The sequence below is a fragment of the Drosophila serrata genome, unplaced genomic scaffold, assembly GCF_035046125.1.
Source record: "Drosophila serrata isolate PLE 108 unplaced genomic scaffold, ASM3504612v1 contig_36, whole genome shotgun sequence".
NCBI classification, from domain to species: Eukaryota; Metazoa; Arthropoda; class Insecta; order Diptera; family Drosophilidae; genus Drosophila; species Drosophila serrata.
In genome coordinates, this window is record NW_028256934.1 from 270,597 (window position 1) to 285,631 (window position 15,035).

Sequence of the window (15,035 nt, forward strand, 5' to 3'; positions counted from 1 at the left end):
GAAGGCCCATTACCATTTTTGTACCGATATTAACAATATTTTTATTTGAAATTTTTCGACAAATCAAATTTTAAAAATCTCATAACTAAGCCAAAAACGCATTAATTTCAATTCGGAAAGCGGCAGTATGCTAATTTTTAGCAGGTTAATAAAACTGCATACTCCATTTAAAACGTGAATTTTTGCCCGATTTTTGCAGATTTTCATGATGTAACCCCTTTCCTTTTTTTCCGAAAAATAGGAAATTTCGGAAAAATTTTTTTTCGGCCGGATAAAGCTAGAAAGAAAGCCCTGTAGATGCTGATCAAGAATATATATAATTTATAGGGTCGGAAATGACTCCTTCACTTTCTTTTAAGCTTCTGACTGAAGGCCCATTACCATTTTTGTACCGATATTAACAATATTTTTATTTGCAATTTTTCGACAAATCAAATTTTAAAAATCTCATAACTAAGCCAAAAACGCATTAATTTCAATTCGGAAAGCGGCAGTATGCTAATTTTTAGCAGGTTAATAAAACTGCATACTCCATTTAAAACGTGAATTTTTGCCCGATTTTTGCAGATTTTCATGATGTAACCCCTTTCCTTTTTTTCCGAAAAATAGGAAATTTCGGAAAAATTTTTTTTCGGCCGGATAAAGCTAGAAAGAAAGCCCTGTAGATGCTGATCAAGAATATATATGATTTATAGGGTCGGAAATGACTCCTTCACTTTCTTTTAAGCTTCTGACTGAAGGCCCATTACCATTTTTGTACCGATATTAACAATATTTTTATTTGAAATTTTTCGACAAATCAAATTTTAAAAATCTCATAACTAAGCCAAAAACGCATTAATTTCAATTCGGAAAGCGGCAGTATGCTAATTTTTAGCAGGTTAATAAAACTGCATACTCAATTTAAGACGTGAATTTTTTGCCGATTTTTGCAAATTTTCATGATGTAACCCCTTTCCTTTTTTTTCGAAAAATGGGAAATTTCTGAAAAATTTTTTTTTTCGGCCGGATAAAGCTAGAAAGAAAGCCCTGTAGATGCTGATCAAGAATATATATGATTTATAGGGTCGGAAATGACTCCTTCACTTTCTTTTAAGCTTCTGACTGAAGGCCCATTACCATTTTTGTACCGATATTAACAATATTTTTATTTGCAATTTTTCGACAAATCAAATTTTAAAAATCTCATAACTAAGCCAAAAACGCATTAATTTCAATTCGGAAAGCGGCAGTATGCTAATTTTTAGCAGGTTAATAAAACTGCATACTCCATTTAAAACGGGTATTTTTTGCCGATTTTTGCAATTTTTCATGATGTAACCCCTTTCCTTTTTTTCCGAAAAATGGGAAATTTCGGAAAAATTTTTTTTCGGCCGGATAAAGCTAGAAAGAAAGCCCTGTAGATGCTGATCAAGAATATATATGATTTATAGGGTCGGAAATGACTCCTTCACTTTCTTTTAAGCTTCTGACTGAAGGCCCATTACCATTTTTGTACCGATATTAACAATATTTTTATTTGAAATTCTTCGACAAATCAAATTTTAAAAATCTCATAACTAAGCCAAAAACGCATTAATTTCAATTCGGAAAGCGGCAGTATGCCAATTTTTAGCAGGTTAATAAAACTGCATACTCCATTTAAAACGTGAATTTTTTGCCGATTTTTGCAAATTTTCATGATGTAACCCCTTTCCTTTTTTCCGAAAAATGGGAAATTTCTGAAACATTTTTTTTCGGCCGAATAAAGCTAGAAAGAAAGCCCTGTAGATGCTGATCAAGAATATATATGATTTATAGGGTCGGAAATGACTCCTTCACTTTCTTTTAAGCTTCTGACTGAAGGCCCATTACCATTTTTGTACCGATATTAACAATATTTTTATTTGCAATTTTTCGACAAATCAAATTTTAAAAATCTCATAACTAAGCCAAAAACGCATTAATTTCAATTCGGAAAGCGGCAGTATGCTAATTTTTAGCAGGTTAATAAAACTGCATACTCCATTTAAAACGGGTATTTTTTGCCGATTTTTGCAATTTTTCATGATGTAACCCCTTTCCTTTTTTTCCGAAAAATGGGAAATTTCGGAAAAATTTTTTTTCGGCCGGATAAAGCTAGAAAGAAAGCCCTGTAGATGCTGATCAAGAATATATATGATTTATAGGGTCGGAAATGACTCCTTCACTTTCTGTTAAGCTTCTGACTGAAGGCCCATTACCATTTTTGTACCGATATTAACAATATTTTTATTTGAAATTTTTCGACAAATCAAATTTTAAAAATCTCATAACTAAGCCAAAAACGCATTAATTTCAATTCGGAAAGCGGCAGTATGCTAATTTTTAGCAGGTTAATAAAACTGCATACTCCATTTAAAACGGGTATTTTTTGCCGATTTTTGCAATTTTTCATGATGTAACCCCTTTCCTTTTTTCCGAAAAATGGGAAATTTCTGAAAAATTTTTTTTTTCGGCCGGATAAAGCTAGAAAGAAAGCCCTGTAGATGCTGATCAAGAATATATATGATTTATAGGGTCGGAAATGACTCCTTCACTTTCTTTTAAGCTTCTGACTGAAGGCCCATTACCATTTTTGTACCGATATTAACAATATTTTTATTTGAAATTTTTCGACAAATCAAATTTTAAAAATCTCATAACTAAGCCAAAAACGCATTAATTTCAATTCGGAAAGCGGCAGTATGCTAATTTTTAGCAGGTTAATAAAACTGCATACTCCATTTAAAACGTGAATTTTTGCCCGATTTTTGCAGATTTTCATGATGTAACCCCTTTCCTTTTTTCCGAAAAATGGGAAATTTCTGAAAAATTTGTTTTTTCGGCCGGATAAAGCTAGAAAGAAAGCCCTGTAGATGCTGATCAAGAATATATATGATTTATAGGGTCGGAAATGACTCCTTCACTTTCTGTTAAGCTTCTGACTGAAGGCCCATTACCATTTTTGTACCGATATTAACAATATTTTTATTTGAAATTTTTCGACAAATCAAATTTAAAAAATTTCATAACTAAGCCAAAAACGCATTAATTTCAATTCGGAAAGCGGCAGTATGCTAATTTTTAGCAGGTTAATAAAACTGCATACTCCATTTAAAACGTGAATTTTTGCCCGATTTTTGCAGATTTTCATGATGTAACCCCTTTCCTTTTTTTCCGAAAAATAGGAAATTTTGGAAAAAATTTTTTTCGGCCGGATAAAGCTAGAAAGAAAGCCCTGTAGATGCTGATCAAGAATATATATGATTTATAGGGTCGGAAATGACTCCTTCACTTTCTTTTAAGCTTCTGACTGAAGGCCCATTACCATTTTTGTACCGATATTAACAATATTTTTATTTGAAATTTTTCGACAAATCAAATTTTAAAAATCTCATAACTAAGCCAAAAACGCATTAATTTCAATTCGGAAAGCGGCAGTATGCTAATTTTTAGCAGGTTAATAAAACTGCATACTCCATTTAAAACGGGTATTTTTTGCCGATTTTTGCAATTTTTCATGATGTAACCCCTTTCCTTTTTTCCGAAAAATGGGAAATTTCTGAAAAATTTTTTTTTCGGCCGGATAAAGCTAGAAAGAAAGCCCTGTAGATGCTGATCAAGAATATATATGATTTATAGGGTCGGAAATGACTCCTTCACTTTCTTTTAAGCTTCTGACTGAAGGCCCATTACCATTTTTGTACCGATATTAACAATATTTTTATTTGAAATTTTTCGACAAATCAAATTTTAAAAATCTCATAACTAAGCCAAAAACGCATTAATTTCAATTCGGAAAGCGGCAGTATGCTAATTTTTAGCAGGTTAATAAAACTGCATACTCCATTTAAAACGTGAATTTTTGCCCGATTTTTGCAGATTTTCATGATGTAACCCCTTTCCTTTTTTTCCGAAAAATAGGAAATTTCGGAAAAATTTTTTTTTTCGGCCGGATAAAGCTAGAAAGAAAGCCCTGTAGATGCTGATCAAGAATATATATGATTTATAGGGTCGGAAATGACTCCTTCACTTTCTTTTAAGCTTCTGACTGAAGGCCCATTACCATTTTTGTACCGATATTAACAATATTTTTATTTGAAATTTTTCGACAAATCAAATTTTAAAAATCTCATAACTAAGCCAAAAACGCATTAATTTCAATTCGGAAAGCGGCAGTATGCTAATTTTTAGCAGGTTAATAAAACTGCATACTCCATTTAAAACGTGAATTTTTGCCCGATTTTTGCAGATTTTCATGATGTAACCCCTTTCCTTTTTTTCCGAAAAATAGGAAATTTCGGAAAAATTTTTTTTCGGCCGGATAAAGCTAGAAAGAAAGCCCTGTAAATGACTCCTTCACTTTCTTTTAAGCTTCTGACTGAAGGCCCATTACCATTTTTGTACCGATATTAACAATATTTTTATTTGAAATTTTTCGACAAATCAAATTTTAAAAATCTCATAACTAAGCCAAAAACGCATTAATTTCAATTTGGAAAGCGGCAGTATGCTAATTTTTAGCAGGTTAATAAAACTGCATACTCCATTTAAAACGTGAATTTTTGCCCGATTTTTGCAGATTTTCATGATGTAACCCCTTTCCTTTTTTTCCGAAAAATAGGAAATTTCGGAAAAATTTTTTTTCGGCCGGATAAAGCTAGAAAGAAAGCCCTGTAGATGCTGATCAAGAATATATATGATTTATAGGGTCGGAAATGACTCCTTCACTTTCTTTTAAGCTTCTGACTGAAGGCCCATTACCATTTTTGTACCGATATTAACAATATTTTTATTTGAAATTCTTCGACAAATCAAATTTTAAAAATCTCATAACTAAGCCAAAAACGCATTAATTTCAATTCGGAAAGCGGCAGTATGCCAATTTTTAGCAGGTTAATAAAACTGCATACTCCATTTAAAACGTGAATTTTTTGCCGATTTTTGCAAATTTTCATGATGTAACCCCTTTCCTTTTTTCCGAAAAATGGGAAATTTCTTAAACATTTTTTTTTTCGGCCGGATAAAGCTAGAAAGAAAGCCCTGTAGATGCTGATCAAGAATATATATGATTTATAGGGTCGGAAATGACTCCTTCACTTTCTTTTAAGCTTCTGACTGAAGGCCCATTACCATTTTTGTACCGATATTAACAATATTTTTATTTGAAATTTTTCGACAAATCAAATTTTAAAAATCTCATAACTAAGCCAAAAACGCATTAATTTCAATTCGGAAAGCGGCAGTATGCTAATTTTTAGCAGGTTAATAAAACTGCATACTCCATTTAAAACGTGAATTTTTGCCCGATTTTTGCAGATTTTCATGATGTAACCCCTTTCCTTTTTTTCCGAAAAATGGGAAATTTCGGAAAAATTTTTTTTCGGCCGGATAAAGCTAGAAAGAAAGCCCTGTAGATGCTGATCAAGAATATATATGATTTATAGGGTCGGAAATGACTCCTTCACTTTCTTTTAAGCTTCTGACTGAAGGCCCATTACCATTTTTGTACCGATATTAACAATATTTTTATTTGAAATTTTTCGACAAATCAAATTTTAAAAATCTCATAACTAAGCCAAAAACGCATTAATTTCAATTCGGAAAGCGGCAGTATGCTAATTTTTAGCAGGTTAATAAAACTGCATACTCCATTTAAAACGTGAATTTTTGCCCGATTTTTGCAGATTTTCATGATGTAACCCCTTTCCTTTTTTTCCGAAAAATAGGAAATTTTGGAAAAAATTTTTTTCGGCCGGATAAAGCTAGAAAGAAAGCCCTGTAGATGCTGATCAAGAATATATATGATTTATAGGGTCGGAAATGACTCCTTCACTTTCTTTTAAGCTTCTGACTGAAGGCCCATTACCATTTTTGTACCGATATTAACAATATTTTTATTTGAAATTTTTCGACAAATCAAATTTTAAAAATCTCATAACTAAGCCAAAAACGCATTAATTTCAATTCGGAAAGCGGCAGTATGCTAATTTTTAGCAGGTTAATAAAACTGCATACTCCATTTAAAACGTGAATTTTTGCCCGATTTTTGCAGATTTTCATGATGTAACCCCTTTCCTTTTTTTCCGAAAAATGGGAAATTTCGGAAAAATTTTTTTTCGGCCGGATAAAGCTAGAAAGAAAGCCCTGTAGATGCTGATCAAGAATATATATGATTTATAGGGTCGGAAATGACTCCTTCACTTTCTTTTAAGCTTCTGACTGAAGGCCCATTACCATTTTTGTACCGATATTAACAATATTTTTATTTGAAATTTTTCGACAAATCAAATTTTAAAAATCTCATAACTAAGCCAAAAACGCATTAATTTCAATTCGGAAAGCGGCAGTATGCCAATTTTTAGCAGGTTAATAAAACTGCATACTCCATTTAAAACGTGAATTTTTTGCCGATTTTTGCAAATTTTCATGATGTAACCCCTTTCCTTTTTTCCGAAAAATGGGAAATTTCTGAAACATTTTTTTTTTCGGCCGGATAAAGCTAGAAAGAAAGCCCTGTAGATGCTGATCAAGAATATATATGATTTATAGGGTCGGAAATGACTCCTTCAGTTTCTTTTAAGCTTCTGACTGAAGGCCCATTACCATTTTTGTACCGATATTAACAATATTTTTATTTGAAATTTTTCGACAAATCAAATTTTAAAAATCTCATAACTAAGCCAAAAACGCATTAATTTCAATTCGGAAAGCGGCAGTATGCTAATTTTTAGCAGGTTAATAAAACTGCATACTCCATTTAAAACGTGAATTTTTGCCCGATTTTTGCAGATTTTCATGATGTAACCCCTTTCCTTTTTTTCCGAAAAATAGGAAATTTCGGAAAAATTTTTTTTCGGCCGGATAAAGCTAGAAAGAAAGCCCTGTAGATGCTGATCAAGAATATATATGATTTATAGGGTCGGAAATGACTCCTTCACTTTCTTTTAAGCTTCTGACTGAAGGCCCATTACCATTTTTGTACCGATATTAACAATATTTTTATTTGAAATTTTTCGACAAATCAAATTTTAAAAATCTCATAACTAAGCCAAAAACGCATTAATTTCAATTCGGAAAGCGGCAGTATGCTAATTTTTAGCAGGTTAATAAAACTGCATACTCCATTTAAAACGTGAATTTTTGCCCGATTTTTGCAGATTTTCATGATGTAACCCCTTTCCTTTTTTTCCGAAAAATGGGAAATTTCGGAAAAATTTTTTTTCGGCCGGATAAAGCTAGAAAGAAAGCCCTGTAGATGCTGATCAAGAATATATATGATTTATAGGGTCGGAAATGACTCCTTCACTTTCTTTTAAGCTTCTGACTGAAGGCCCATTACCATTTTTGTACCGATATTAACAATATTTTTATTTGAAATTTTTCGACAAATCAAATTTTAAAAATCTCATAACTAAGCCAAAAACGCATTAATTTCAATTCGGAAAGCGGCAGTATGCTAATTTTTAGCAGGTTAATAAAACTGCATACTCCATTTAAAACGTGAATTTTTGCCCGATTTTTGCAGATTTTCATGATGTAACCCCTTTCCTTTTTTTCCGAAAAATAGGAAATTTTGGAAAAAATTTTTTTCGGCCGGATAAAGCTAGAAAGAAAGCCCTGTAGATGCTGATCAAGAATATATATGATTTATAGGGTCGGAAATGACTCCTTCACTTTCTTTTAAGCTTCTGACTGAAGGCCCATTACCATTTTTGTACCGATATTAACAATATTTATACCCTTGCAGGGTATTATAATTTCAGTCAGAAGTTTGCAACGCAGTGAAGGAGGCACCTCCGACTATATAAAGTATATATATTCTTGATCAGGATCAACAGCCGAGTCGATCTAGCCATGTCCGTCTGTCCGTCTGTCCGTCTGTCCGTCTGTCCTTCTGTCCGTCTGTCCGTCTGTCCGTCTGTCCGTTTCTACGCAAACTAGTCTCTCAGTTTTGAAGCTATCTGAATGAAACTTTGTAGTTAGCCTTCTATATACTCTCACTCGTATATATGTCGGAACGGGCCGGATCGGACGACTATATCATATAGCTGCCATAGGAATGATCGGAAAATTTTTACAAAAAAAATTTTAACTTTTTCAGTTTTCAATAAAATTGGATCAAATTTGAGATATAGCCATTTTACTATACTCTACAATTTTGCATAAAATTTTATGAAAATCGGACTACTATATCATATAGCTCCCATAGGAACGATCGAGAAATTAATACAATTAAATTTATAACCTTTTCAGTTTTCAACTGATTTTCATCAAATTTTAGGTATAGGCATTTAATTTAAGTCTTAAATTTTGTGGTAAATTTCATGAAAATCGGACGACTATATCATATAGGTGCCATACAAACGATCGTTTGATGTGGAGGAAAAATGCAAATCAGTGAATGTAAAACTGCAAATATAATATGTATAGGTGAATGAAATGAAAGCAGGTATTACTTACTTCATTGTTTTTTAACACAAAGATATATAATTTGTATTGTATGGTTTTTTATTCATAGAAGTTCTATCTGCAAGGGTATATAAACTTCGGCGTGCCGAAGTTAGCTTCCTTTCTTGTTTTATTTGAAATTTTTCGACAAATCAAATTTTAAAAATCTCATAACTAAGCCAAAAACGCATTAATTTCAATTCGGAAAGCGGCAGTATGCTAATTTTTAGCAGGTTTATAAAACTGCATACTCCATTTAAAACGGGTATTTTTTGCCGATTTTTGCAATTTTTCATGATGTAACCCCTTTCCTTTTTTCCGAAAAATGGGAAATTTCTGAAAAATTTTTTTTTCGGCCGGATAAAGCTAGAAAGAAAGCCCTGTAGATGCTGATCAAGAATATATATGATTTATAGGGTTGGAAATGACTCCTTCACTTTCTTTTAAGCTTCTGACTGAAGGCCCATTACCATTTTTGTACCGATATTAACAATATTTTTATTTGAAATTTTTCGACAAATCAAATTTTAAAAATCTCATAACTAAGCCAAAAACGCATTAATTTCAATTCGGAAAGCGGCAGTATGCTAATTTTTAGCAGGTTAATAAAACTGCATACTCAATTTAAAACGTGAATTTGTTGCCGATTTTTGCAAATTTTCATGATGTAACCCCTTTCCTTTTTTCCGAAAAATGGGAAATTTCTGAAAAATTTTTTTTTCGGCCGGATAAAGCTAGAAAGAAAGCCCTGTAGATGCTGATCAAGAATATATATGATTTATAGGGTCGGAAATGACTCCTTCACTTTCTTTTAAGCTTCTGACTGAAGGCCCATTACCATTTTTGTACCGATATTAACAATATTTTTATTTGAAATTTTTCGACAAATCAAATTTTAAAAATCTGATAACTAAGCCAAAAACGCATTAATTTCAATTCGGAAAGCGGCGATATGCTAATTTTTAGCAGGTTAATAAAACTGCATACTCCATTTAAAACGGGTATTTTTGCCGATTTTTGCAAATTTTCATGATGTAACCCCTTTCCTTTTTTCCGAAAAATGGGAAATTTCTGAAAAATTTTTTTTTCGGCCGGATAAAGCTAGAAAGAAAGCCCTGTAGATGCTGATCAAGAATATATATGATTTATAGGGTCGGAAATGACTCCTTCACTTTCTTTTAAGCTTCTGACTGAAGGCCCATTACCATTTTTGTACCGATATTAACAATATTTTTATTTGAAATTTTTCGACAAATCAAATTTTAAAAATCTCATAACTAAGCCAAAAACGCATTAATTTCAATTCGGAAAGCGGCAGTATGCTAATTTTTAGCAGGTTAATAAAACTGCATACTCAATTTAAAACGTGAATTTTTTGCCGATTTTTGCAAATTTTCATGATGTAACCCCTTTCCTTTTTTCCGAAAAATGGGAAATTTCTGAAAAATTTTTTTTTCGGCCGGATAAAGCTAGAAAGAAAGCCCTGTAGATGCTGATCAAGAATATATATGATTTATAGGGTTGGAAATGACTCCTTCACTTTCTTTTAAGCTTCTGACTGAAGGCCCATTACCATTTTTGTACCGATATTAACAATATTTTTATTTGAAATTTTTCGACAAATCAAATTTTAAAAATCTCATAACTAAGCCAAAAACGCATTAATTTCAATTCGGAAAGCGGCAGTATGCTAATTTTTAGCAGGTTAATAAAACTGCATACTCAATTTAAAACGTGAATTTGTTGCCGATTTTTGCAAATTTTCATGATGTAACCCCTTTCCTTTTTTCCGAAAAATGGGAAATTTCTGAAAAATTTTTTTTTCGGCCGGATAAAGCTAGAAAGAAAGCCCTGTAGATGCTGATCAAGAATATATATGATTTATAGGGTTGGAAATGACTCCTTCACTTTCTTTTAAGCTTCTGACTGAAGGCCCATTACCATTTTTGTACCGATATTAACAATATTTTTATTTGAAATTTTTCGACAAATCAAATTTTAAAAATCTGATAACTAAGCCAAAAACGCATTAATTTCAATTCGGAAAGCGGCGATATGCTAATTTTTAGCAGGTTAATAAAACTGCATACTCCATTTAAAACGGGTATTTTTGCCGATTTTTGCAAATTTTCATGATGTAACCCCTTTCCTTTTTTCCGAAAAATGGGAAATTTCTGAAAAATTTTTTTTTCGGCCGGATAAAGCTAGAAAGAAAGCCCTGTAGATGCTGATCAAGAATATATATGATTTATAGGGTCGGAAATGACTCCTTCACTTTCTTTTAAGCTTCTGACTGAAGGCCCATTACCATTTTTGTACCGATATTAACAATATTTTTATTTGAAATTTTTCGACAAATCAAATTTTAAAAATCTCATAACTAAGCCAAAAACGCATTAATTTCAATTCGGAAAGCGGCAGTATGCTAATTTTTAGCAGGTTAATAAAACTGCATACTCAATTTAAAACGTGAATTTTTTGCCGATTTTTGCAAATTTTCATGATGTAACCCCTTTCCTTTTTTCCGAAAAATGGGAAATTTCTGAACATTTTTTTTTCGGCCGGATAAAGCTAGAAAGAAAGCCCTGTAGATCAAGATCAAGAATATATATAATTTTAGGGTCGGAAATGACTCCTTTACTGTATTACAAGCTTCTGACTAAAATTATAATTATTCATAAGATATTTAATTCTGTACAAAACTCATGTGAATCTTCTTCTATCCTTTCCAGATCACAGCTGTCCTGGCTAGCTCCGAGCTCGCCAATGCCTTCTGGTGGCCCAAGACAACGACGTAAGTGTTAGAATCAGATAGGTTCGGAATCCAGCAATAAACTCTATCTGTTATTCCATAGGGAATCCCCCGGCGGTGGCCAAGTGCTACAACAGATCCCGCTCACCTACTTCCGCACCTACACATACCAGCCTCTGGCGCCCGGCGGTCCCTTCAGCCTCTTTCTTTGGCTTTGGATCAGGAGGAGGAGGACCAGGAGCAGGACCAGGAACCAGACCAGCAGGAAGATGGTGCCACTAAGACCGAACCGGAACCGCTGGAGACGACCTCAGACAGTCCTGTCTAGGGGCTTCAATCAAATTAGCAGTCCAAGTCACAGCCACAGCCTCTATAGTATTAAGACACACGCCTCCTCGACTGATTTTTGTCACCCTTTTTTTCTCTTATTTATTAAAAGCGGAAATAAATAAAGAACCTTGAAAAATTTTTTTTTTTTGTTTTCATGGGGATGGGGGGCTGGGAAGGTTCTGGGTCATACATTATTTGAAGAACTAAAAGAACGGAAAATTTGAATTTGTCGATCAGTTGCCGCCAAATCAATAAATTTCGATGACGATAACGCTGCTATTTATGATATGGTCTCACCCATTTCAAAAATGAGCTGATGTTGGGCTTGCAGTGCATTATTATTTCAGTTAGAAGTTAAAAATTGTAAAAATTAAAAAAAAAAAATTTGAGTATGCAGATTGATTAACCTAATAAAAACTAACATAGAACCGTTTTCCGAATTCAAATTAATGCATTTTTGGCTGAGTTATGAGCTATTTAAATTTTGAGATGTACAGTGTTGTTGTTGTCGTCGTTTTTGTTGTTGTCATCGTTTTTGTTGTTGTTGTTGTTGTTTTTGTTGTTGTTGTTGTTGTTGTTGTTGTTGTAATGTGGGTTGTTGTTGTTGTTGTACATACTGTGTAAAACGTGCGGGTGTGTGTTCCCAAGCCAAGCCTTCGATGTGCTCGGTTTCGCTTACAATTCAACCTGAAATACCAGGCGAACAGAAGGCAGCAGCAAGCAAATTTAATTTTCTGCAAAATCATTTATCACCCTAAAAGCATGCTACACCGTGCCCCCAAAAGCATGCAATGCCAAAAATATGCAAAACTAAGCAATCGAAAAAATGTGTAGCATACTTCTAGGGTGCAGTGTAGCATGCTTTTAGGGTGAAAAATGAATTTGCAAAAAATTAAATTTGCTTGCTGCTGATTTCTGTTCGCCTGGTATTTCAGGCCGAAAATTAAGTGACACCGAGCACATCGAAGGCTTGGCTTGGCAACACACAACCGCACGATTTCACAGTATGTACAACACACAACCGCACGTTTTACACAGTATGTACAACAACAACAACAACCCACATTACAACAACAACAACAACAACAACTACAACAACAACAACAACAACAACAACTACAACAACAACAACTACAACAACAAAAACAACAACAACAACAACGATGACAACAACAAAAACGTCGACAACAACAACACTGTACAACTCAAAATTTAAATAGCTCATAACTCAGCCAAAAATGCATTAATTTGAATTCGGAAAACGGTTCTATGTTAGTTTTTATTAGGTTAATCAATCTGCATACTCAAATTTTTTTTTTTTAATTTTAACAATTTTAACTTCTAACTGAAATAATAATGCACTGCAAGCCTTTCGTTGACCATCTAGAGATATTTACATAATTACTTATCCTCTGTAGTCCATACATCCATCGCGTGATGACGTCCATCCGAGGACCTCGAATGAATGCCGCTTTCTGGAAACACTTCCACATTGAATTCACTTTCTTTTATTTATTCATATTCGTATGTTCCATCAATTACATTTACACATATAAATTGTATTTATAAATATTCTAATACTTTGCGCCTGCTGCACGATTTCAACTATCCCCGAGCCAAGTTCCGACCTCCGTCACTGCCATCGGCTTGAGCTCCGCCGTCTCAGCTGCTCGCTCCTCTAGCTTCACTTCTGCCGATCCGATCATCAATCAAGAATTACAATTACATTTACTTAAAAAAAATGTCTCTTACATGCTACCAAGAAGGTACTGATCGTATCTAGTGCTAGAGTCCGCTGCGCATGCGCTCCAAAAACCATCTCTCCTCCTGCCTTATCTCTCGCTTTGTGTGTGTGTGTTACAGTTGCTTACGTTTGTTTGTTTGTTTGTTTGTCGTGGCTTATGTGGTAAAGAAAATTGCATTAATAAGGCCTATCAATCTATCTGAATATGTGTATCCTATATGCCTTCCATTCCCCTCCTTGTCAGCGCTCTTCTTCTCATTCCCCTCATCTGTAGTTAGTCTTTCCCAAAAGAAAAAAAAAATACAATACATTTATCTTTTTTTGCTTACAAGATATGATTTTTGTGTTTTCTTTTCTCGTTTGCATACTGCTTGTATACCTTCGCTTCCCTTGAACTCTCTATTTTCCTTGGGGTTTTCTTCGTTGAGCCCACCGATTCCATCGGCTGCTGTCTCGTTTATCGCTATCGTTATTCGTTATTCTCATCTGCCTCTAAATTTACTAGTTTTTCTCACACAAAAAAAAAATATATATATATGTATAGATTATTAATAATAATAAATATACGCAAGTCGTCCTTTTTGTTCTTTACAAATAATGAGATTGCGAGGCGTGGCAGGTCACACACACATGCCATAAATAAATACTAAAATTACACACAAAATATAGAAGAGAGCAGTCAGAAAAAACACACACAGAGTAAAAAAAAATACATGCTAAAAACTATAAACTAAATGCTCGCAAATCTCATGTGAGAGCTAAGCGGTGCTCCCTCCTGCTCCTGCTCCTGCTCCTAATCCTCATCTTCATAATCCCCATTCTCGCCAGCCGCCTCCAGCTCCTTCTCCCAATCCGGTTCGTCCCTGTTCCATTTAATCCTTCCTGCCTTCTACACAAAGGTCTCCCGGATGACGGTGCCGCTGCTACTGGTGCTTAGATCTTAGAACTCAGTTGATTGTCAGATGAACGATGGGAAGCCGGGCAGCGGTGCCCTCGATCTGGCCATATTATTGACGATAATTTGGCCACCATTGAGGCTCATCACTGCACTGCCCTCCGGCTCTGAGTCGCTGTAGCTGGAATAATTATTCCTCACCGGCTTGGTTTTCTTCCACGACTGCCGCAGCGAGTCATTCACGTTGGCGTAGTGATTCACAAATGAATGTGCTGCAAAGAAAATGGAAATGAGTGAAGGCAACTTGGATTCGGGAAAGCGATCATGTAAGTGCAACACGCACATATGCCAGAAACACACTCGTAATGGCAAATATATTGGGGGATCATTATTTATACTTATACCGCCAGGGAGACCATGAACCAGGTCTGTCGGTAGAAGGGCTTGTGCTGCAGGTAACCATATTCCAGGTGCAGTTTCGAGGGCGTCAGAATGGAGTCCTTGGAGTACACTGGAAACGAGATGCCGTATCGGAACGTGTACGCTGTGGAGGGCATCAGGATATGGTAGCTGACCGTAAAGTCCTGCATCATTCCCTTCTTTGTTTGCTCGATTTTTGTCCAACGGGAGTCGTCTGTGATAAGGGGGAAAAGGAATATATTTAGTTAGGTTTCTGTTGAGAGAATAGGTAAATAAGTAAATGCTCTATGTAAAGGGTTATTGAAAGAGCGCTAAGAGACAGAATCAACAAAGTACCTCTCTATAAAAGGTTATGAAAGGAGAGTGAGAGTCATACTTGTACTGAATCTCTCTTTATAAAAGTTTGATTAAAAATAAGTTAGCGGGTTATAACTCAACTGAGA

The 15,035-nt window shown here is 34.3% G+C and overlaps 1 protein-coding gene and 1 pseudogene across 3 annotated transcripts in view; one reads left to right on the top strand and one right to left on the bottom strand.

The window, feature by feature from the left end:
• Window positions 1–11,669, top strand: part of LOC147644996 (uncharacterized) — a 55,776-nt gene extending 44,107 nt beyond the window's left edge. Inside the window, exons 3-4 of the mRNA XM_086834772.1 lie at window positions 11,184–11,245; window positions 11,307–11,669. Coding sequence (XP_086690898.1) covers window positions 11,184–11,245; window positions 11,307–11,655 — 411 coding nt within the window. The 3' untranslated portion in view covers window positions 11,656–11,669. The remainder of the gene's footprint in view (window positions 1–11,183; window positions 11,246–11,306) is intronic.
• A 1,356-nt stretch (window positions 11,670–13,025) lies between these two features.
• The window catches only part of LOC110187077 (protein sidekick pseudogene), a 77,039-nt pseudogene continuing 75,029 nt past the window's right edge, over window positions 13,026–15,035 (bottom strand). For both annotated transcript variants that reach the window (XR_015272171.1, XR_015272170.1), the window contains one exon: window positions 13,026–14,806. The product of XR_015272171.1 is annotated as a protein sidekick pseudogene, transcript variant X2 (transcript). The remainder of the gene's footprint in view (window positions 14,807–15,035) is intronic.